The sequence below is a fragment of the Coregonus clupeaformis genome, chromosome 31 (genome assembly GCF_020615455.1).
Source record: "Coregonus clupeaformis isolate EN_2021a chromosome 31, ASM2061545v1, whole genome shotgun sequence".
NCBI lineage: Eukaryota > Metazoa > Chordata > Actinopteri > Salmoniformes > Salmonidae > Coregonus > Coregonus clupeaformis.
In genome coordinates this window covers 21,155,285-21,178,220 of record NC_059222.1, presented here as the reverse complement: position 1 = coordinate 21,178,220, position 22,936 = coordinate 21,155,285, and the positions used below count along the sequence as shown (strand labels likewise).

The 22,936-nt window shown below is 43.8% G+C and overlaps 1 protein-coding gene across 1 annotated transcript; it reads left to right on the top strand.

Moving 5' to 3' along the window:
• The first annotated feature begins 228 nt into the window (after positions 1–228).
• Positions 229–22,684, top strand: LOC121547211. The gene is made up of 12 exons (XM_041858365.2): positions 229–421; positions 1,270–2,166; positions 2,412–2,592; positions 2,696–2,835; positions 3,119–3,684; positions 7,709–7,982; positions 8,219–8,414; positions 9,070–9,254; positions 9,567–9,662; positions 11,433–11,582; positions 14,773–14,866; positions 20,592–22,684. The coding sequence occupies exons 2-12, from the start codon at positions 1,326–1,328 to the stop codon at positions 20,653–20,655; spliced, it is 2,787 nt and encodes a 928-aa protein (XP_041714299.1). The 5' UTR covers positions 229–421; positions 1,270–1,325; the 3' UTR covers positions 20,656–22,684.
• The last annotated feature ends 252 nt before the right edge of the window (positions 22,685–22,936 follow it).

Below are 22,936 nucleotides of genomic sequence, written 5' to 3'. Positions count from 1 at the left end.
ACAATAAGTGATCAATATTTTTCTTCATGCTCATTAACCAAGAACATATTAGATAAAAAGGTCACCCCGCCCCATTTAATTTCAGCTAGTAATAGCCAACTTGCTAGTGTGGCCAAGGTGTTACACGTTCCTTGCGAATAGTCAGGGGTCAAGTGGCCATATAAATCAAGGCTGAACTTGGATGGCCTGGAATGTTAGCAGCACAAGAAGGATACCCAAGCATCATCCCCCTCCGACCGCCCACGCACTCGAAAGCGGGGGGAGAAAGTGCTTTGTCAATGAGGACACAACGCTGGGAGCGGCAGCGATTGAAACAAAGTTTCTGAATATCTCTCTCGGAATACAGAAACGGATTTATTCTCTGTTGGATTGTAACATTGTTCCGATAATCCCGTCGTCGCGGACGGGACACTGAAATACAGTAAGTCACGTCGCTACTTTGTAACCCTGTTTGGCACTGCACTGATGAACTCGAATGACAACCGTTTTGTCGCTGAGATGAAGCAATAATTTACCGTGACTTGAATAGCCTCTTCTATGCAACAAGTTGTGGTCTTGAATGGGATTTTAACTGAAGATATTCAATACAGTTCCAATATTTACATAGCACGTAGAGTAGCCTAGTTAGGTATTTTAATATTTTTTAGTAGGCAACTTTCTTCGTTTTCCATGCCCTACCGAGTACCGTACTCGAGCCAATTCACCGTCGTTGTGCTTCCCTGGAAATACGTTTGGTAAAAAACGATCCAAAATTGAATTATCCACATTTTTATTTTAACGGTGCCTACAGAAGATTACAGCTACGTATTGGTTAATTCAAGGTTCAGGAAGCTATTTTTAAAAAGCCTGCCCTCGCACTTTTGAGAATAAATAAATAAAAAGCACAGTTTGCAAATGTTTACATCAATACATTGTTTTGGATGAAACCCACTTCCTAGTAGTCTACATGTGATTTTCAAGAAATGTATGATTTACCCTAACTGTGACTCAAACAAAGACATACATTCCCGATCATATTCTTGTTTTGGTGACTCATTCATTCAACGCTCCCTTTGGGCAAATGTCAGGTTCTACTAGCCTAGATTGCAACATGCACCACAGTAGCTTAGTCCTCAATCTGCCTGTACTTGTCAAAACAGTTCTGTGGTTCAGAGGTTGCCCTGCGTGATGAAGACAGTGTAATTGATATCCATTTTTATCTTCTGTTGATTTCTAGGCAATAGTTGTTTTCATGCCTCAATTTTCTTCCTCATTTTCTTCATCTTTCAGAGACTGTCCGCCTTACATGCATTTTAGCACTGACATTTTTGGTTAAGTAGAAAGCCATGGTGGGAAGACTGGCCCTTCACGTGGTCGCAGCATACGCTGTCTGTCTGTCTGTGTGTCTGGTTGCGTCAGTCAAGGGAGATCACTGCCTCATCATCAGTGAGGTTAACGCAGACAACCCCAAACTGGACACCACTGAGTTCGTCGAGCTCTATCACACCGGCGGTCAGAGAGCCTCACTGGACGGCTACACCCTGGTGTTCTACAATGGAAATGGCAATATAGCCTACAAAGTACTGGACCTGAAGGGCCACGTCACAGACGACCGGGGCTTCTTCCTGGTTGGCTCGGTGGACATGCAGCCCAAACCGGCCATCCCCCTCCCACCCAACACTGTCCAGAACGGCCCGGACGCCATTGCTCTCTACCACACGTCCGCCGCACGCTACGGGGAGAAGATGAACGCCACTGCCGTGGGGCTGGTGGATGCCATCGTGTACGTGACACGGCGGTCTGGGGGCGCGGAGGTGCTGGCCGAGACGTTGACCCCTGGGGAGCCGGCCTTCGTAGAAGATGAGTGGGCCCACGAGGGAGACGAGTCCATCGAGAGGTGCCTGGTCTCTGGGGAAAGCTGGGGCTTCCAGGTGGCCCTGCCTTCACCTGGCCAACGCAACCGCTGCACACCCCCTGATTCCAGCGCTGCCACCCCGCGTATCAGCGAGCTGAAGCTGGGAGGGGGGCAGGTGGACGGGTTTGTGGAGCTAACTGAGTCCCAGGCTGCAGGGCCTCTGGTGCTGGTGGTGATGGACGGGCGGACGGAAACGATCAGTGAGAGTGTGGATGTGTCCACCTCAAGGGAAGGCCTGATCTCCATCACCATTGACAAGAACAACATGAAAGGTCAGTGAACTGTACGTGGAGGAGCTCTTATTACAGTCTCTTCAGATCTGTTCATTGGGAGGCCTTGCAGATATTTCTATCTATTTAGTCAAGGAACTGGGCCTGTAGTATTTTTGTATGTGTGAAATTATATCTACGCAAATGGTTCCACTTCCTGTGCAAGAAAAGGGTTGCATTGAAGTGTTCATTGGTGTGAAAACTGTGTTGAGTGATTTTATGTTCTGCTGTGTTGCGTTGTTCATCAGGAGATGAGTCGGGTGCGGTGGCGCTGTACAGTGGCAAGGCCTCCGACTTCCCTGTGGGCAGCCCCCTGAGCCAGACGCAACCCTTAGACGCCTTCTTGTATGTTGGACCAGGGGACCAACCCAGTGCCAACCTCACAGAGACCCTCATACCAGGCAGACGGCCCTACCAGCTCAGCGCCAGGTAATCTAACCTTCTTTGAATCTATTTATCCATCTACTCATCCATCCCATCTATTCATCTCTCTATCTAAGGCTGAAGTACTAACCTTGCTGGTCATTCACAGTTTTGGGGAGGGAGGCGTCTACCTCAGTCGCTGTGGTGTGGCCAGTTGGACCAGAGACCCCGGTGTATTCTGGGAAGCGCCACAAACCCCTGGACAGCCCAACCAGTGCCCCTGGCCAAAGATTTGCCCTCATGTCACTGGTGAGTGTTACATATTTCTCTATCACACTGACACACACAATTACATTGGTGATACACATGGGTGCTTAGGCTAGTCAGAGTCAATTGGCTTCTAATCAATCACAGCCAATGAAATCCAATATTAGTCTAATAGAATAATTGTAATCAAGTTGAAATCAAATCAAACAACGTCTTTACAAACACAGGTATAAGAGCAACTTAATATAACTAGTGACCAAATTATCCCAATAGTGGTGAGTTTTGAACTGTTGCTATTTGCTAAATCCCCTTTTTCCATCTTCAGTGGTCCCTGGGAGTACGAAGGTGCCCCCTCACCTCCCTCCCTGGGGCCGGGGGGACTTCCTGATCAGCGAGGTAAATGCAGACAACCCAGGTTCGGCCGAGGACGGCGAGTTCATCGAGCTGTGGCACCCGTCGGGCCGCCGCATCTCCCTGCAGGCAGTGTGGCTCCTCCTGTTCAGTGGACACAACAGCAAGCCCTACCGTGAGATCAGCCTCACAGGACACTTCACCACCGCCCAAGGCTACTTCCTGGTGGGCAGTGATAGGCTGGTCCCGGCCCCCTCGGTTCGCCTGCCCCCCAACACCATCCAGAATGGGCCGGACGCAGTGGCCCTGTACCGCAGCGCCTTCGGCCCGCCCTCGGCCTCCCAGAGAGGGATCCCGACCCAGGGGTTGCTGGACGCGGTGGTGTACCGGCTGAGGGGCTCAGACAAGGACGCCCAGGAGCTGAGCGATGTGTTGACCCCAGGACAGCTCCCCCTGCTGGAGGACCCGGAGGTGCAGCCCGGAGACGAGGCCTTGAGCCGCTGTAACGGCCTGCTGCCTGCCGACCTGTCTGCTTTTGTGGTGAGGATCCCTCAATACATTTACGTCATTTAGCAGACTTACAATACTCTTCCCTACCCATAATACTTTGCTCCGCCTATGGAGTAAAGTCCCTATTTAATATACTTCGCTCATACCTTAAATAGTAATACATCTACTTAAAGTATGTCCCGCTCACCCTAAATAGTGTAATACACCTACTTAAGGTACTTCACTCTCACCTTAAATAGTGTAATATAAACCAGATTTATTTATACAGCGGTAAAAATGTTCACTTTTACCACGATGTGTCACAACATATGCATGTGAGAAAGAGATTATTGCTCAATACGTTTTTGGGCAATTCCATGGTAATGGTGAGACAGATTTTTCACTTTAAAATGTATGCCAAACAAAAACCATTGATTTTTAAAATTTTTACAAACTATACAACTCTATGCACAAGGACTACTTTTAACAATTTACACAGACATTTTTACAAAAACATATTTACTGGAAGAACTGTGCAGATACAAAGTTCGGTAACAGAATTTTGGTCAATTCTGCTTCAGTTTTTTACGTAACCACATTTTCCAAACACTGTTAAATATCTGCTCCGAATTAAGATTCAAAGATGTCTGCAGAAAGAATGGAGTTTCAGCTATGAAGTGACAACTTGACTTAGAAAAAATATATTTAGGTTAATGAACTAAAGTAAGTGATGTGGATTTACACCTGGTAACGGAATTGCATCATGGGTCCCTGATCTGTACTATACAGAAATGCATAATTATGGATATGAATGCAATTCTCTTCATGGCGATATAGCCTGAATAGGTACACAAAGGTAGAAACATGCAATATCCTCCTTTGCATATTTGGGTATTATTCTACACACTGGCTATTATTTTAATGATCTCTACCCCCAAACAAGACCACATTTGGTTGGTCCAGACCGGACCAAATCTGGACCAATCATAGACGTCTATGTTTCACAAGTTTGGATATCAAAGTACAGCACAGAGCTCAGTAGAGTACAGAACAGTAGAGTTCCGTAGAGTACAGTTCAGTACATTATAACACAGTACATTATACTGTGCTCAACTCATGTGCTCTTCTGTACTGTACTGAACTCTATTCTACTCTTCTGTACAGGACTATACTCTACTTTTTTTACTGTGCTCTCCAAACTTGTGAAACAGACATCTATGATTGGTTCAGATTTGGACTGGACAAAATCTCAACCAATCATTCAGGTCTATGTTTGGGCAAAATCAAGGCTGGTCCGGCCCAAAAATCTATGTCGGTGGACATTGAAATTAAAGCCTTTCCGGACCATACCAAAAAACTGTCTGTGGATATTGAAATCAAGGCCAGGGTGGACTGACCAAATTTCAACTACTTTTCAATGTCCATGGACGTCTGGTGCCGGTCGGTGCTCAGTGGGTAAGGATGCTGGTTACATTTACATTTTTTACATTTAGCAGATGCTCTTATCCAGAGCGACTTACAGTTAGTGAGTGCATATATTATTCTTTTTTTTCATACTGGCACCCTGTGGGAATCAAACCCACAACCCTGGCGTTGCAAACGCCATGCTCTACCAACTGAGCTACATCCCTGCCGGCCATTCCCTCCCCTACCCTGGACGACGCTGGGCCAATTGTGCGCCACCCCATTGGTCTCCCGGTCGCGGCCAGCTATGACAGAGCCTGGATTTGAACCAGGATCTCTAGTGGCACAGCTTTAGACCACTGTGCCACTCGGTTACAGTAAATGGAAAGAGAGGGGGACTCATGGCTAGGTGTCAATAAGAGGCGGGAGAGGTGACATTAACGAGAGAGAGGCAGAGGGAGAGGGAGGGGTTGTCTAGACTGTTTTCACACTTGCTTTGACCACCAGATGCCAGAATGGGAAATAAAACAGTTATGTGCTGAACATAACAGAATGCCAGTGGAAGGGAGGACTGTAGCAGGTGACCCAACTGTGGCTTGTTACTACTATGAATTCCCATTGTAGCCAATTCAATTGCAGTTATTCCGTTAGTGATTTCAGAAATTCTGTTACCGATTTGGTAACATAATTTGGAGTATTAATCACTTAATAATAAATAAGCCAAATAGATATCAGGAAAAACACTAATTGGTAAGTCTACGTTTTACTTGTTACTTCTGTAAACCTTTGCTTATTACTAATTTGTAGGATGGAAAATACTTAATGTGTTGGCCTATATGCCTTAATTTCTCAAAAATATAGACTATTAGTTTTCATTTGACACCCAATTTGACATGCTCCTATGAACTTCACATGTTTGTGCTCATGGGTCCTTTTTACATGGAGAAATTCCCTTTTATTAAATATCTTAATCAAATCAGGTTAAAGGTCCAGTGCAGTCAAAAATGTGATTTTCCTGTGTTTTATATACACTGAGTGTACAAAACATTAAGAACACCTGAATATTGAGTTGCACCCCCTTTTGCCCTCAGAACAGTCAACATTCGTTGGGGCATGGACTCTACAAGGTGTCGAAAGCGTTCCACTGGGATGCTGGCCCAATGCTTCCCACAGTTGTGTCAAGTTGGCTGGATGTCATTTGGGTGGTGGAACATTCTTGATACAAATGGGAAACTGTTGAGCGTGGAAAAACCCAGCAGCATCGCAGTTATTGACACACTCAAACCGGTGCGCCTGGCACCTACTACCATACCCCGTTCAAAGGCACTTAAATCTTTTGTCTTGCCCATTCAGCCTCTGAATGGCACACATACACAATCCATGTCCCAATTTTCTCAAGGCTTATAAATCCTTCTTTAACCTGTCTCCTCCCCTTCATCTACACTGATTTGAAGTGGATTTAACAAGTGACATCAATAAGGGATCATAGCTTTCACCTGGATTCACCTGGTCAGTCAATGTCATGTTTTGTATACACAGTAAGGTTGGAATAATACTGTGAGATTCATGATAATGCCCTTTTAGTGTCAGCTATTTGAAAGACCACTTGAAATTTCAGCATGTTTTGATGGGATGGAGTGATGGAGTTTTAGTTAAAGAGTTCGAAACCTCTCTGCCAATAACGGATAGTTCCCAGAAGTCTTAGCTAAATTATTGCTTGAGCTCTTTGCTAAGAAGCAATTTTGTTGTTTTTTGACCATTCTAATTGAAAACAATCACAATAAGGCAGGGGCGTCATTTCAGCAAAGTGACAGGGATTCCGGTCCCAAAATCGACCCCTGTGGTACACCTTTATGTACTTCAAGAAATTCAGACTTAACCCCATCAATCACGATGGCCTGAGTTCTGTCACTAAGATAATCATGAAACCATGAACAGGCATCAGAGCTCAGGCCTGTAGAGGACAACTTATTCAATTAAATAGCATGATCAACACTCAACAGTATCATAAGCTTTGTTGAATTATGCAAGAGAAAGTGACCGACAGTAATTAATAAGGCAGTCTAGACCGTGCAGGTAGGGTAGACTGAGCAAGTGTTTGGCGATTGCAGCCTTGTTCAACCCCTTTATGTTAATGTGTTCATATATGCAATTGCAAATACACCCAGTGTATTTATGCAAATGAGGCACATATAGTTTGTTTATTTTAACACAAAATATAAAAAATACCTAATACAATAACAAAATGTGTGTGTCTATATGAGTGCATTCTAATAAAAAAAGTGAGATTTTATGACAAATTGAATCCCTGAACTTATTTGTCCATGCCAGTAAAATGTTTTATGTGCTATAATTGTTTATTTTTTTGTTTAGTTTTTCTGTCATTTAGCAGACGCTCTTATCCAGAGCGACTTACATGAGCAATTAGGGTTAAGTGCCTTGCTTAAGGGCACATCGACAGATTTTTCACCTAGTCAGCTCGGGGATTAGAACCAGCGACCTTTCGGTTACTGGCACAACGCTCTTACCCACTAAGCTACCTGCCGCAAAACGTTTGGAGTATCTTCATCCACTGTCCAACTGTTGTATTTATTAGAATTGTTTTTAAAAACCTTTTAACAATTTTGATGACCTTGCCAATTGAAAGCCTATCAATTCTATTGTTCTTCAGGTGGCCCCACCCACACCTCTGAGGGAGAACTCTTGTCCCCGCCCACCCCCTCCCCCTGAAGGTGTGGTCATCAGCGAGGTGGGAGGTGCCCGCTGGACCAACCACAGCCAGCAGAGGGGGTTTGTGGAGCTGCTAGGACCGCCCCTGACTTCTCTACAGGGCCTGGTCCTGACCGTGTTTGAAGAGTATCGCGCCGGTACGACCATGGCCCTCCCTCTGACCGGAGTCACAGACCATAATGGCTTCTACCTCATCGGGAACATCACAGGAGCAGGTGAGGGCAGGGTCATGTTCACTAGGCACAAATCGGAGTGAAACAGGAAGGCACTATCTGAAATTAATTCATTTCTTTTTCCGTTTCACAAAGTTTGGAAACGTTTTGTTGCCCTAATGAACACTACCCTGGAAAGATAAACGGCACAAATAAAACGGAATAAAAATGTATCTTTCTCACACTTTCTCTCCCTCACCACCTCTTTTGGTCTTCCCTCATTCTCCTCTTCCTCACAGACCAGGTGTTTCCGAAGGGGGCCACAATTCCGGCCAATGGGGCCGTAGTCCTGTGTTCTGACACAGTCACTGTGTGTAGAGCTGGTACCACCCTAACCAACAGCACTCTTCGTGACACGCTAGTGTTCAGTGATGACCTGAGATTGCTCATTAAACTCTCCGCCACCAGAGGGCAGCAGGTGATGCCTGTACTCAGGTAGGAATTACATTTACTTGCATTTGCTTTGTTTACTACTGGTAATAAAATGATTTGGTCAAGGTATAGGGCAAGGCCGGCCAAACGTTTGGTTTGCCCCGCCAGAAGGTTCCAGCAAAATATTTTGTAGTCAACAGAATGTGCCGCTTAGTTCATAGAACCGTGGTTATGTGAGTAACCTACGATATCGACTATAAGCGGTTGGGACAAATGGAACGGTTTCTAGCTTTTGAACGGTGAGAGCTATTAGCTATTATGACCCCATTCCTGAAAGGTAAGACGTACATGTTTTCTATTTTCCTCTACAACGTTCACCAGCCGCACAGGAGACGTTAGGAGGGACTATGACAAAACCGCAAAACAAAACCACAATTCTGGTGCCATTCTTTTCTGAACAATTATTATTTAGTATGTAGAAATGATAATGACCTATATTTTGAAATAACTGCCATTTTTCTGGCCTGCAAATTGATTTTGACGAGGAAATCAGTCTCCAAAAAATCTGTGCGGCCCTCCGTTGAATTTCATAATCCCGATTTGTCCCTCTAGCCCAAAGGTTTGGCCACCCCTGGTATAGGTTAAGTCAAGCTAGTCAGTCTTTTGTTAGTGTCACTAAAGATTGGTTTGTGTGTGTGCCTCTGTGTGTACACCGCAGGTCAGTGGAGGATAGTCCCGTGTCTCTCAGCCGTTGCTCCTGCTGCGAGGCAAGAAGCCCCTCCTCCTGGACCAGCTCCTCCCCCACCCCGCGCCTGACCAACATCTGCCCCAGCCCCGCTTTCTCCAGCGACCTCGACCTATGCCTGGCTCCCCTCTCCGGTGATTGGCAGGAGCACCCAGGAAGTAAGCCATGTGATCCCTATTTCTTGGGAAATTGGGCTTTTCGTGATGTTAAGAAAGGGGAAGCGTCAATGGTAAGTGACGCTAGTAGCACTTATTTAAGAACTCACATTTCCGGAGGGATTCGAAGAACGATTGCCTAACTGTCTGCTGCATGACTATACAGTTTGTCTTATATACCGTAATTTGAGGTGTTGCACTTTAAGTGTGTATTTATAATGATGTTCGATCAAGTGGTCTCAACTCATTAGTATCTCTAATGGCTTATGTACCGTCCTTATCCATGCGAACTCTTACTCTCTTTATATCTTTCAGACTGCAGTGGACTGGTGCAGGGTCACAGTGAGATGGATGTCGCTGGCTATCTGGAGGAAAGATGTCACTGTGGTATCTCTGCCCTCTACCTGCAGGGTGAGACACAACACTAGCATTAGAGAGACAACACACACACACACAAAGTTGCAAACACGAGCAAATGTATAACACATTTGGTCATTGATATACACGCACATAACATTGTGCAATACTCACCGTTTTTAGTCAACCAGTGTTGAGGATATGGATTTTGGTTTTATGTTTCCTGTCATAGTCATTTCATAACATTACACATTTTGTTTTCAGCTCTGTTTAAACTGGAGAACCCACCAGTCAAAAGTTTGGACACACCTACTCATTCAAGGGTTTTTCTTTAGTTTTACTATTTTCTACATCAAAACTATGAAATAACACATGGAATCATGTAGTAACCAAAAAAGTTACATTATATATTATATTTGAGATTCTTCAATATATATTATATTTGAGATTCTTCAAAGTAGCCTCCCTTTGCCTTGATGACAGCTTTGCACACTCTTGGCATTCTCTCAACCAGCTTCATGAGATAGTCACCTGGAATGCATTTCAACTAACAGGTGTGCTTGCTAAAAGTTAATTTGTGGAATTTCTTTCCTTCTTAATGCGTTTAAGCTAATCCGTTGTGTTGTGACAAAGTAGGGGTGGTATACAGATGATAGCCCTATTTGGTAAAAGACCAAGTCCATATTATGGCAAGAACCACTCAAATAAGCAAAGAGAAACGACAGTCCATCATTCATTTAAGACATGAAGGTCAGTCAATCCGGAACATTTCAATAACTTTTAAAGTTTCTTCAAGTGCAGTTGCAAAAACCATCAAGCGCTATGATGAAACTGGCACTCATGAGGACCGCCACAGGAAAGGAAGACCCAGGATTACCTCTGCTGCAGAGGATAAATTGATTAGAATAACTGCACCTCAGATTGCAGGCCAAATAAATGCTTCACAGATTTCAAGTAACAGACGCATCTCAACATCAACTGTTCAAGAGGAGACTGCGTGAATCAGGCCTTCATGGTCGAATTGCTGAAAAGAAACCACTACTAAAGGACACCAATAAGAAGAAGAGACTTGCTTGGGCCAAGAAACACGAACAATGGACATTAGACCGGTGTCCTTTCTGAGTAGGTGAACGGATGATATCCGCACGTGTGGTTCCCACCGTGAAGCATGGAGGAGGAGGTGTGGGGGTGCTTTGCAGGTGACACTGTCAGTGATTTTATTTAGGTTTCAAGGCACACTTAACCAGCATGGCTACCACAGCATTCTGCAGCGATACGCCATCCCATCTGGTTTGCGCTTAGTGGGACTATCATTTGTTTTTCAACAGGACAATGACCCAAAGCACACCTCCAGGCTGTGTAAGGGCTATTTGACCAAGGAGAGTAATGGAATGCTGCATCAGATGACCTGGCCTCCACAATCACCTTACCTCAACCCAATTGAGATGGTTTGGGATGAGTTGGACCGCAGAGTGAAGGGAAAGCAGCCAACAAGTGCTCAGCATATGTGGGAACTCCTTCAAGACTGTTGGAAAAGCATTCCTCATGAAGCTGGTTGAAAGAATGCCAAGAGTGTACGAAGCTGTCATCAAGGCAAAGGGTGGCTACTTTGATATAAAATATATTTCGATTTCTTTAACACTTTTTTGGTTACTACACGATTCCATTTGTGTTAATTCATAGTTTTGATGTCTTCACTATTATTATACCATGTAGAAAATAGTAAAAATAAAGAAAAACCCTTGAATGAGTAGGTGTGTCCAAACTTTTGACTGGTACTGTATGTGCCATGTGATATTAAGTGTGTGTGTGTGTGTGTATCAGTGGCCAACTTCTCCTGTGTGGCCGGGTGGCTCCATGTGCTGGGGAACATCCAGGCCCTGTCGGACCACCAGAGGGCCCTCATCCTCCAGACCTCCCCCACCCAGGGGGACACCTGTACCGACCCGGCTACCGACCGACGCATGAGCACAGGTGAACATTGGAAATCTGTGCAAAGTTTTCCAATGTAGGACTGAGACAGTATTCGTAACACATTTTCACAGTATTGTCCAGAAGGTGGCGATCTTTGTTCAGATTTAGACAGTCAATAGTCATACAAGATATTGGAGAACCCTCAGATGCTTTTGGTCATGTAGTGTATGTGGACACCTGCTCGTCAAACATCTCATTTCAAAATCATGGGCATTAAAATGGAGTTGGTCCCTGCTTTGCTGCTATAACAGCCTCCACTTTACTAGGACGGATTTCCACTAAATGTTGGAACATTGCTGCGGGGACTTGTTTCCATTCAGCCACAAGAGCATTAGTGAGATCGGGCACTGATGTTGGGCGATTAGGCCTGGCTCACAGTCGGCGTTCCAATTCATCCCAAAGGAGTTCGATGGGGTTGAGGTCAGGGAACCACACCGATTTCGACAAACCATTTCTGTATGGACCTCGCTTTGTGCACGGGGTCATTGTCATGCTGAAACAGGAAAGGGCCTTCCCCAAACTGTTGCCACAAAGTTGAATCATCTAGAATGTCATTGAATGCTGTAGCATTAAGATTTCCCTTCACTGGAACTAAGGGGCCTAGTCCAAACCATGAAAAACAGTCCCAGACCATTATTCCTCCTCCACCAAACTTTACAGTTGGCACTATGCATTTGGGCAGGTAACGTTCTCCTGACATCCGCCAAACCCAGATTCGTCTGTCGGACTGCCAGATGGTGAAGCGTGAATCATCACTCCAGAGAACGTGTTTCCACTGCTCCAGAGTCCAATGGCGGCAAGCTTTACACCACTCCAGCCAACACTTGGCATTGCGCATGGTGATCTTAGGCTTGTGTGCGGCTGCTCGGCCATGGAAACCCATTTCATGAAGCTCCCGACGAACAGTTATTTTGCTGACGTTGCTTCCAGAGGCAGTTTGGAACTCTGTAGTGAGTGTTGCAACTGAGGACAGATTATTTTTACGCGCTACGCGCTTCAGCACTCGCCGGTCCCGCTCTGTGAGCTTGTGTGGCCTACCACTTCGCGGCTAAGCCATTGTTGCTCCTAGAAGTTTCCACTTCACAATAACAGCATTTACAGTTGACCGGTGCAGCTCTAGCAGGGCAGAAATTTGACGAACTGACTTGTTGGAAAGATGGCATCCTGTGACGGTGCCACGTTGAAAGTCACTGAGCTCTTCAGTAAGGCCAATGTTTGTCTATGGAGATTGCATGGCTGTGTGCTCGATTTTATAAACCTGTCAGCAACTGGTGTGGCTGAAATAGCCGAATCCACTCATTTGAATAGGTGTCCACATACTTTTGTGTATGTATATATATATATATATATATATATATAGTATAGTATACTGCTCAAAAAAATAAAGGGAACACTTAAACAACACATCCTAGATCTGAATGAATGAAATAATCTTATTAAATACTTTTTTCTTTACATAGTTGAATGTGCTGACAACAAAATCACACAAAAATTATCAATGGAAATCAAATGTATCAACCCATGGAGGTCTGGATTTGGAGTCACCCTCAAAATTAAAGTGGAAAAACACACTACAGGCTGATCCAACTTTGATGTAATGTCCTTAAAACAAGTCAAAATGAGGCTCAGTAGTGTGTGTGGCCTCCATGTGCCTGTATGACCTCCCTACAACGCCTGGGCATGCTCCTGATGAGGTGGCGGATGGTCTCCTGAGGGATCTCCTCCCAGACCTGGACTAAAGCATCCGCCAACTCCTGGACAGTCTGTGGTGCAACGTGGCGTTGGTGGATGGAGCGAGACATGATGTCCCAGATGTGCTCAATTGGATTCAGGTTTGGGGAACATGCGGGCCAGTCCATAGCATCAATGCCTTCCTCTTGCAGGAACTGCTGACACACTCCAGCCACATGAGGTCTAGCATTGTCTTGCATTAGGAGGAACCCAGGGCCAACCGCACCAGCATATGGTCTCACAAGGGGTCTGAGGATCTCATCTCGGTACCTAATGGCAGTCAGGCTACCTCTGGCGAGCACATGGAGGGCTGTGCGGCCCCCCCAAAGAAATGCCACCCCACACCATGACTGACCCACCGCCAAACCGGTCATGCTGGAGGATGTTGCAGGCAGCAGAACGTTCTCCACGGCGTCTCCAGACTCTGTCACGTCTGTCACATGTGCTCAGTGTGAACCTGCTTTCATCTGTGAAGAGCACAGGGCGCCAGTGGCGAATTTGCCAATCTTGGTGTTCTCTGGCAAATGCCAACGTCCTGCACGGTGTTGGGCTGTAAGCACAACCCCCCACCTGTGGACGTCGGGCCCTCATACCACCCTCATGGAGTCTGTTTCTGACCGTTTGAGCAGACACATGCACATTTGTGGCCTGCTGGAGGTCATTTTGCAGGGCTCTGGCAGTGCTCATCCTTGCACAAAGGCGGAGGTAGCAGTCCTGCTGCTGGGTTGTTGGCCTCCTACGGCCTCCTCCACGTCTCCTGATGTACTGGCCTGTCTCCTGGTAGCGCCTCCATGCTCTGGACACTACGCTGACAGACACAGCAAACCTTCTTGCCACAGCTCGCATTGATGTGCCATCCTGGATGAGCTGCACTACCTGAGCCACTTGTGTGGGTTGTAGACTCCGTCTCATGCTACCATTAGAGTGAAAGCACCGCCAGCATTCAAAAGTGACCATAACATCAGCCAGGAAGCATAGGAACTGAGAAGTGGTCTGTGGTCACCACCTGCAGAACCACTTCTTTATTGGGGGTGTCTTGCTAATTGCCTATAAATTCCACCTGTTGTCTATTCCATTTGCACAACAGCATGTGAAATGTATTGTCAATCGGTGTTGCCTCCTAAGTGGACAGTTTGATTTCACAGAAGTGTGATTGACTTGGAGTTACATTGTGTTGTTTAAGTGTTCCCTTTATTTTTTTGAGCAGTGTATATGAGGAGTCATGAACCCTAGCAGGCACAGAGCTCTCCTGATGTTTTTGTAAAGTGAACGTTGGCTGATAACGTTTGAGAGTTGAACATGCTCATTTTGGGAGCGTAGTTCAATGCACAGGTTTCTTTTCTATGAGCCGGTTTCCTAGACACAGGTTAAGCCTTCTCTGTAAGCCTAGAGAAGCTCAATTTAAAGTGCTTCTTAGTCCAGGACTAGGCATAGCTGACTGATGGGTGTTTCTTCTCAGAGTCTGCCCTGGGCCTGCAGATTGGCCTGGTGCTAGGAGCTCTACTGCTACTGGGGCTGGGAGCAGCCCTCTTTACCTACTTCTACAAAAAGAGGTGAGAGACCATACACACACACACACACACATTTGCACGCACACACACACACACACGTAGAGTCCCGAATGTGCATGCATACTCAGACATGCACAGAATATGTATGCACACGCGCTCACATATTCAGTTTGGCTCAGTGGTTAAGTGAAGAGGCATCATATCACCGTATGCAGCTGTACAGTGGCTTGTGAAAGTATTCACCCCCCCTTGGCATTTTTCCTATTTTGTTGCCTTACAACCTGGAATTAAAATAGATTTTTGGGGGGGGTTGTATCATTTTGATTTACACAACATGCCTACCACTTTGAAGATGCAAAATATTTTTGGTTGTGAAACAAACAAGAAATAAGACCAAAAAACAGAACAGTTGAGCGTGCATAACTATTCACCCCCCCCAAAGTCAATACTTTGTAGAGCCACCTTTTGCAGCAATTACAGCTGCAAGTCTCTTGGGGTATGTCTCTATAAGCGTGGCACATCTAGCTACTGGGATTTTTGCCCGTTCTTCAAGGCAAAACTGCTCCAGCTCCTTCAAGTTGGATGGGTTCCGCTGGTGTACAGCAATCTTTAAGTTATACCACATATTCTCAATTGGATTGAGGTCTGGGCTTTGACTAGGCCATTCCAAGACATTTAAATGTTTCCCCTTAAACCACTCGAGTGTTGCTTTAGCAGTATGCTTAGGGTCATTGTCCTGCTGGAAGGTGAACCTCCGTCCCAGTCTCAAAACAGGTTTCCCTCAAGAATTTCCCTGTATTTAGCGCCATCCATCTTTCCTTCAATTCTGACCAGTTTCCCAGCCCCTGCTGACGAAAAACATCCCCACAGCATGATGCTGCCACCACCATGCTTCACTGTGGGGGTGGTGTTCTCAGGGTGATGAGAGGTGTTGGGTTTGCGCCAGACATAGCGTTTTCCTTGATGGCCAAAAAGCTCAATCTTAGTCTCATCTGACCAGAGTACCTTCTTCCATATGTTTGGGGAGTCTCCAAAATTGTTTGCTTATTTTTTTCTTTAAGCAATGGCTTTTTTCTGGCCACTCTTCTGTAAAGCCCAGCTCTGTGGAGTGTACGGCTTAAAGTGGTCCTATGGACAGATACTCTAATCTCCGCTGTGGAGCTTTGCAGCTCCTTCAGGGTTATCTTTGGTCTCTTTGTTGCCTCTCTGATTAATGCCCTCCTTGCCTGGTCTGTGAGTTTTGGTGGGCGGCCCTCTCTCTTGGCAGGTTTGTTGTGGTGCCATATTCTTTCAATTTTTTAATAATGGATTTAATGATGCTCCATGGGATGTTCAAAGTTTCTGATATTTTGTTATAAACCCAACCCTGATCTGTACTTCTCCACAATTTGGTCCCTGACCTGTTTGGAGAGCTCCTTGCTCTTCATAGTGCTGCTTGCTTGGTGGTGGCCCTTGCTTAGTGGTGTTGCAGACTCTGGGGCCTTTCAGAACAGATGTGTGTATGTATATGTGTATACATACATACATACATACATACATACATACATACATACATACATACATACATACATACATACATACATACATACATACATACATACATACAGTGGGGAGAACAAGTATTTGATACACTGCCGATTTTGCATGTTTTCCTATTTACAAAGCATGTAGCGGTCTGTAATTTTTTATCATAGGTACACTTCAACTGTGAGAGACGGAATCTAAAACAAAAATCCAGAAAATCACATTGTATGATTTTTAAGTAATTAATTTGCATTTTATTGCATGACATAAGTATTTGATCACCTACCAACCAGTAAGAATTCCGGCTCTCACAGACCTGTTAGTTTTTCTTTAAGAAGCCCTCCTGTTCTCCACTCGTTACCTGTATAAAAGACACCTGTCCACCCACTCAATCAAACAGACTCCAACCTCCAACCAAGACCAGAGAGCTGTGTAAGGACATCAGGGATAAAATTGTAGACCTGCACAAGGCTGGGGTGGGCTACAGGACAATAGGCAAGCAGCTTTGTGAGAAGGCTACAACTGTTGGTGCAATTATTAGAAAATGGAAGAAGTTCAAGATGACGGTCAATCACCCTCGGTCTGGGGCTCCATGCAAGGTCTCACCTCGTGGGGCATCAATGATCATGAGGAAGGTGAGGGATCAGCCCAGAACTACACGGCAGGACCTGGTCAATGACCTGAAGAGAGCTGGGTCCACAGTCTCAAAGAAAACCATTAGTAACACACTATGCCGTCATGGATTAAAATCCTGCAGCGCACGCAAGGTCCCCCTGCTCAAGCCAGCGCATGTCCAGGCCCGTCTGAAGTTTGCCAATGACCATCTGGATGATCCAGAGGAGGAATGGGAGAAGGTCATGTGGTCTGATGAGACAAAAATAGAGCTTTTTGGTCTAAACTCCACTCACCGTGTTTGGAGGAAGAAGAAGGATGAGTACAACCCCAAGAACACCATCCCAACCGTGAAGCATTGAGGTGGAAACATCATTCTTTGGGGATGCTTTTCTGCAAAGGGGACAGGACGACTGCACAGTATTGAGGGGAGGATGGATGGGGCCATGTATCGCGAGATCTTGGCCAACAACCTCCTTCCCTCAGTAAGAGCATTGAAGATGGGTCGTGGCTGGGTCTTCCAGCATGACAATGACCCGAAACACACAGCCAGGGCAACTAAGGAGTGGCTCCGTAAGAAGCATCTCAAGGTCCTGGAGTTGCCTAGCCAGTCTCCAGACCTGAACCCAATGGAAAATCTTTGGAGGGAGCTGAAAGTCCGTATTGCCCAGCGACAGCCCCGAAACCTGAAGGATCTGGAGAAGGTCTGTATGGAGTAGTGGGCCAAAATCCCTGCTGCAGTGTGTGCAAACCTGGTCAAGACCTACAGGAAACGTATGATCTCTGTAATTGCAAACAAAGGTTTCTGTACCAAATATTAACTTCTGCTTTTCTGATGTATCAAATACTTATGTCATGCAATAAAATGCAAATTAATTACTTAAAAATCATACAATGTGATTTTCTGGATTTTTGTTTTAGATTCCATCTCTCACAGTTAAAGTGTACCTATGTTAAAAATTACAGACCTCTACATGCTTTGTAAGTAGGAAAACCTGCAAAATCGGCAGTGTATCAAATACTTGTTCTCCCCACTGTGTGTGTGTGTATATATATATATATATATATATATATAGATATATATATATATATATATATATATATATATATATATATATACAGTTGAAGTCGGAAGTTTACATACACTTAGGTTGGAGTCATTAACACTCGTTTTCAACCACTCCACGCATTTCTTGTTAACAAACTATAGTTTTGGCAAGTTGGTAAGGACATCTACTTTGTGCATGACACAAGTACTTTTTCCAACAATTGTTTATAGACAGATTTTTTCACTTATAATTCACTGTATCACAATTCCAGTGGGTCAGAAGTTTACATACACTAAGTTGACTGTGCCTTTTAAACAGCTTGGAAAATTCCAGAAAATGATGTCATGGCTTTAGAAGCTTCTGATAGGCTAATTGACATAATTTGAGTCAATTGGAGGTGTATTTCAAGGCCTACTTTAAAACTCCCGAGTGGCGCAGTGGTCTAAGGCACTGCATCTCATTGCTTGAGGCGTCACTACAGACCCCTGGTTCGATTCCAGGCTGTGATTGGGAGTCCTATAGGGCGGCGCACAATTGGCCCAGCGTCGTCCGGGTTTGGCCGGAGTAGGCCGTCATTGTAAATAAGAATTTGTTCTTAACTGACTTGCCTAGTTAAATAAAGGTTAAAAAAATAAAAACTCAGTGCCTCTTTGATATAAAATATATTTTGATTTCTTTAACACTTTTCTGGGAAAATCAAAAGAAATCAGCCAAGACCTCAGAAAAAAATTGTAGACCTCCTAGTCTGGTTCATCCTTGGGAGCAATTTCGAAACGCCTGAAGGTACCACGTTCATCTGTACAAGCAATAGTACGCAAGTATAAACACCATGGGACCACACAGCCGTCATACTGCTCAGGAAGGAGACGCGTTCTGTCTCCTAGATATGAACGTACTTTGGTGTGAAAAGTGCAAATCAATTCCAGAACAACAGCAAAGGACCTTGTGAAGATGCTGGAGGAAACAGCTACAAAAGTATCTATATCCACAGTAAAACGAGTCCTATATCGACATAACCTGAAAGGCTGCTCAGCAAGGAAGAAGCCACTGCTCCAAAACCGCCATAAAAAAGCCAGACTACGGTTTGCAACTGCACATGGGGACAAAGATTGTACTTTTTGGAGAAATGTCCTCTGGTCTGATGAAACAAAAATATAACTTTTTGGCCATAATGACCATCGTTATGTATGGAGGAAAAAGGGGGTTGCTTGCAAGCCGAAGAACACCATCCCAACCGTGAAGCACGGGGGTGGCAGCATCATGCTGTGGGGGTGCTTTTCTGCAGGAGGGACTGGTGCACTTCACAAAATAGATGGCATCATGAGGAAGGAAAATGATGTGGATATATTGAAGCAACATCTCAAGACATCAGTCAGGAAGTTAAAGCTTGATTGCAAATGGGTCTTCCAAATGGACAATGACCCCAAGCATATTTCCAAAGTTGTGGCAAAATGGCTTAAGGACAACAAAGTCAAGGTATTGGAGTGGCCATCACAAAGCCCTGACTTCAATCCTGTAGAAAACTTGTGGGCTGAACTGAAAAAGCGTGTGTGAGCAAGGAGGCCTACAAACCTGACTCAGTTACACCAGTGCTGTCAGGAGGAATGGGCCAAAATTCACCCAACTTATTGTGGGAAGCTTGTGGAAGGCTACCCGAAATGTTTTGAAGTTAAACAATTTAAAGGCAATGCTACCAAATACTAATTGAGTGTATGTAAACTTCTGACCCACTGGGATGTGATCAAATAATTAAAAGCTGAAATTATGTCAGGATTAAATGTCAGGAATTGTGAAAAACTGAGTTTAAATGTATTTGGCTAAGGTGTATCTAAACTTCCGACTTCAACTGTGTGTGTGTGTGTGTGTGTGTGTGTGTGTGTGTATATATATATATATATACTGAGATCATGTGACAGATCATGTGATACTTACATTGCACACAGGTGGACTTTATTTAACTAATTATGTGACTTCTGAAGGTAATTGGTTGCACCAGATCTTATTTAGGGGCTTCATAGCAAAGGGGGTGAATACATATGCACGCACCACTTTTCCGTTATTTATTTTTTTGAATTTTTTGAAAAAAGTCATTTTTTTCTTTTCACTTCACCAATTTGGACTATTTTGTGTATGTCCATTACATGAAATCCAAATAAAAATCTATTTAAATTACAGGTTGTAATGCAAAAAAATTGGGAAAACGCCAAGGGAGATGAATACTTTTGCAAGGCCCTGTACATAATGGAGTCACACAGATGGGCCTTTTACTCCCAGGTGAATAGAAACATGATTAGCTCAGATTTCCCTGCCTCAACTTCACCTCACCCCTCTGACAAAATAATATAATTGACTTCATTCACATAATAATGTTGTGCCATTGTTGCAGTTCTCAGAAAAGCTTAAAATGTGAGCTCTTCAAGGTGATCCAGTATTCTGATTGCTTCAGCAATGAGAAATGTGTCCGTTTTGATGTTAATTCAAAATACTTTATTTGAATTATGCACAGGCAAAGTGTCATTCTACTATGAACTGATTCAGAGAATGATACTGTAATGATTGTCGTGTGTGCTTTTTGTCCTTAGGCAACCACTGGACTATTACTCCATGGAGTTGAATGAACCTGAAGAGGGACCTTCAGAACTTTAAGTGTGTGTGTATGTGTGCATGTGAGGGAGCATTTTTAGCTCTGAGTGAAGTCCTGCCTGTTTTTTTTTAAAACATTGTATTCTTCTGTCTGTGTTTTTTAATAGGGATCTCCCACTAGATAAGGGACCAGCGCCATTTTTGTTAATGTGTACGAATTACCATCCTTTTACATTCCTTCCATCATAATTCCCAGTCAATGTTGCACTAGTTTTACTGCTATGTAATAGTCATGGTAATACTGTCCTGTGTCTGCATTTTACTTCAAATGTAAAATGTTCTCTCTTAAACGTATCTGAAAGTGTATAAAGTAACAAGGCTACGAATCTCAAAAGCAATCATGAGTTACTGGTACTGAAAGTTCTGTTGATTTGTTGCGTTAAAATGTGAACGCTTGTGATTAACCGGTGATGAGTGTTGGTCAGAATATGTGTTTACGTTCTATTAGTTAAGGAAAAGGAATGTGAAAGACCAAATGCATATGGAGCCTCTCTCCTGTACTTGGAGCTATGGAGTCCTTTATAAGCACAAAGCTATTTTATGGTACTCCCCCCACACACACAAAACTGATACAAATTATGATTTGATAAGAATAGTATTTTCATAATTGAGATGATCGATCAGTATCAATTTGAAACCGTTTAAAAACGGTTTGTGTGCTAGCTGGCTTGCGAACCACTGTTGTGCCTTTCTACTTTCATGAGGTCAAATTAGGCCTGATCTGATTTAGTATTTTGTAGAGGAGCTATAGCAATGTCTGTGGAAGCCTTGCGTGTAAATATGTTTTAAATGTTCTCTTGGGGAACCTGTATGCAGAAGCAACCATGAAAACAATCAATCACATTAAACATTGTATTTACTGTTGAAGACACCAATGGAAGTTATTATAGGTTTGCAGAAATGTTAGTGTTAAAATTCAGAGCAAAAACCAGGCTGTCCTTTTTGTACACGGTTCTCTTTTCCATCTGATGGAAGTGCATTGACTTTGATCAGCTCCTTGAAATAGAATAAGACAAAGTGGTCTTTGATGATTTCAATGACTGACCTACACAAAACAATCAAAGTTTAGTGGTCAAAACCAGGGGTTGGAACCGGTTCAGGGAACAGAAGAAAAAAAACAGAAAAAGAAAGACATGTTAAGAGAAACCGAATCAGGAACGAAAGTGATCTCTAGTGTTCCGGAACAGAACCGTTATTTTCAAATCTTGAGAAACGGTTAAGGTAATTTTTTTTGTTCCAAAAATATTCCTCATGTCTTGTATATAATTCTGTAAAGTTATAACGCTAGTAGTAGCCTAAACACATTCCAGTTCACATCATGTCATGATGTTCACCGCTTCAAGCCAAACCTCCATGTCTACCCCTCGCTCTCTCCCCACCTGTGAAATTTCAGTCACATCTTGCGCCTGCACTTAAATGACCAATTAAACATGTAAACAACTAGCTTACGGGTTCCATAGCAAGCTTCTCTATCGGTGCTAATTGATGAAGTACATTTAATGAGCTATTTTGTAAAAACGATGTTGATTTCACAGGTTTTAAAAAACCCCGAAAAGGAACTAAATGAACCGTTACTTTTTTGGGGGTTCAAACCGGTTCAGAACTTTATTTTCTGGTCGGAACACTGGAAAGGAACTAAAGAAATTGGGGTGCTGTTTCGGAACGATTGGAAAATAATTTTGGTTCCAACCCCTGTTCAAAACACAGCCTTGTTTTTGCTCTAGATTTGCTCTTTATAAAGTAATAGAACCATTTGTGGCTTTGCTGTAAAATATATTGTTAAACTGCTTTGAAATATCTAATTGTTTAGTTTTCATGGTCCAAATCAATCTAGATAAATACTAAGGTTAGAAATGTTAATACTTTGTCCTTTTTGTCATTTTTTTATTGCTTGCTATTCTTAAACCACTTAATCGTCTCAGTGCTCAGAAAACATATAAATGTACATTTCAATTGAATGCACTTTGGTAGATATATTTTTTCATGCCATGTAGTTAAAATTGTATTCGAATAAATGTATATTTGTTCAGAATATCGTCTGTATTTCCAATTCTATATAGTAACCCCCCCTGTAAAGGGGTGAGCGGACTTAGGAAAACACCACTCAAACTGTTTAAGTCACCATAGGCCTCATGGTGAAATCTCTGATCAGTGTCTTTCCTCTCCGGCAACTAAGTTAGGGAGCACGCCTGTATTTTTGTAGTGACTGGGTGTATTGATACACCATCCAAAGTGTAATTAATAACTTCACCATACTCAATTGGATATTCAATGTCTGCTTTTT

Excerpts from the sequence above, each read along its gene's own strand:
- LOC121547211 (XM_041858365.2), top strand. The coding sequence starts at position 1,326 with ATGGTGGGAAGACTGGCCCTTCACGTGGTCGCAGCATACGCTGTCTGT. Across the intron at positions 2,167-2,411 it reads TGACAAGAACAACATGAAAG|GAGATGAGTCGGGTGCGGTG; the intron begins GTCAGTGAACTG and ends GTTGTTCATCAG. Across the intron at positions 2,593-2,695 it reads CCCTACCAGCTCAGCGCCAG|TTTTGGGGAGGGAGGCGTCT; the intron begins GTAATCTAACCT and ends GGTCATTCACAG.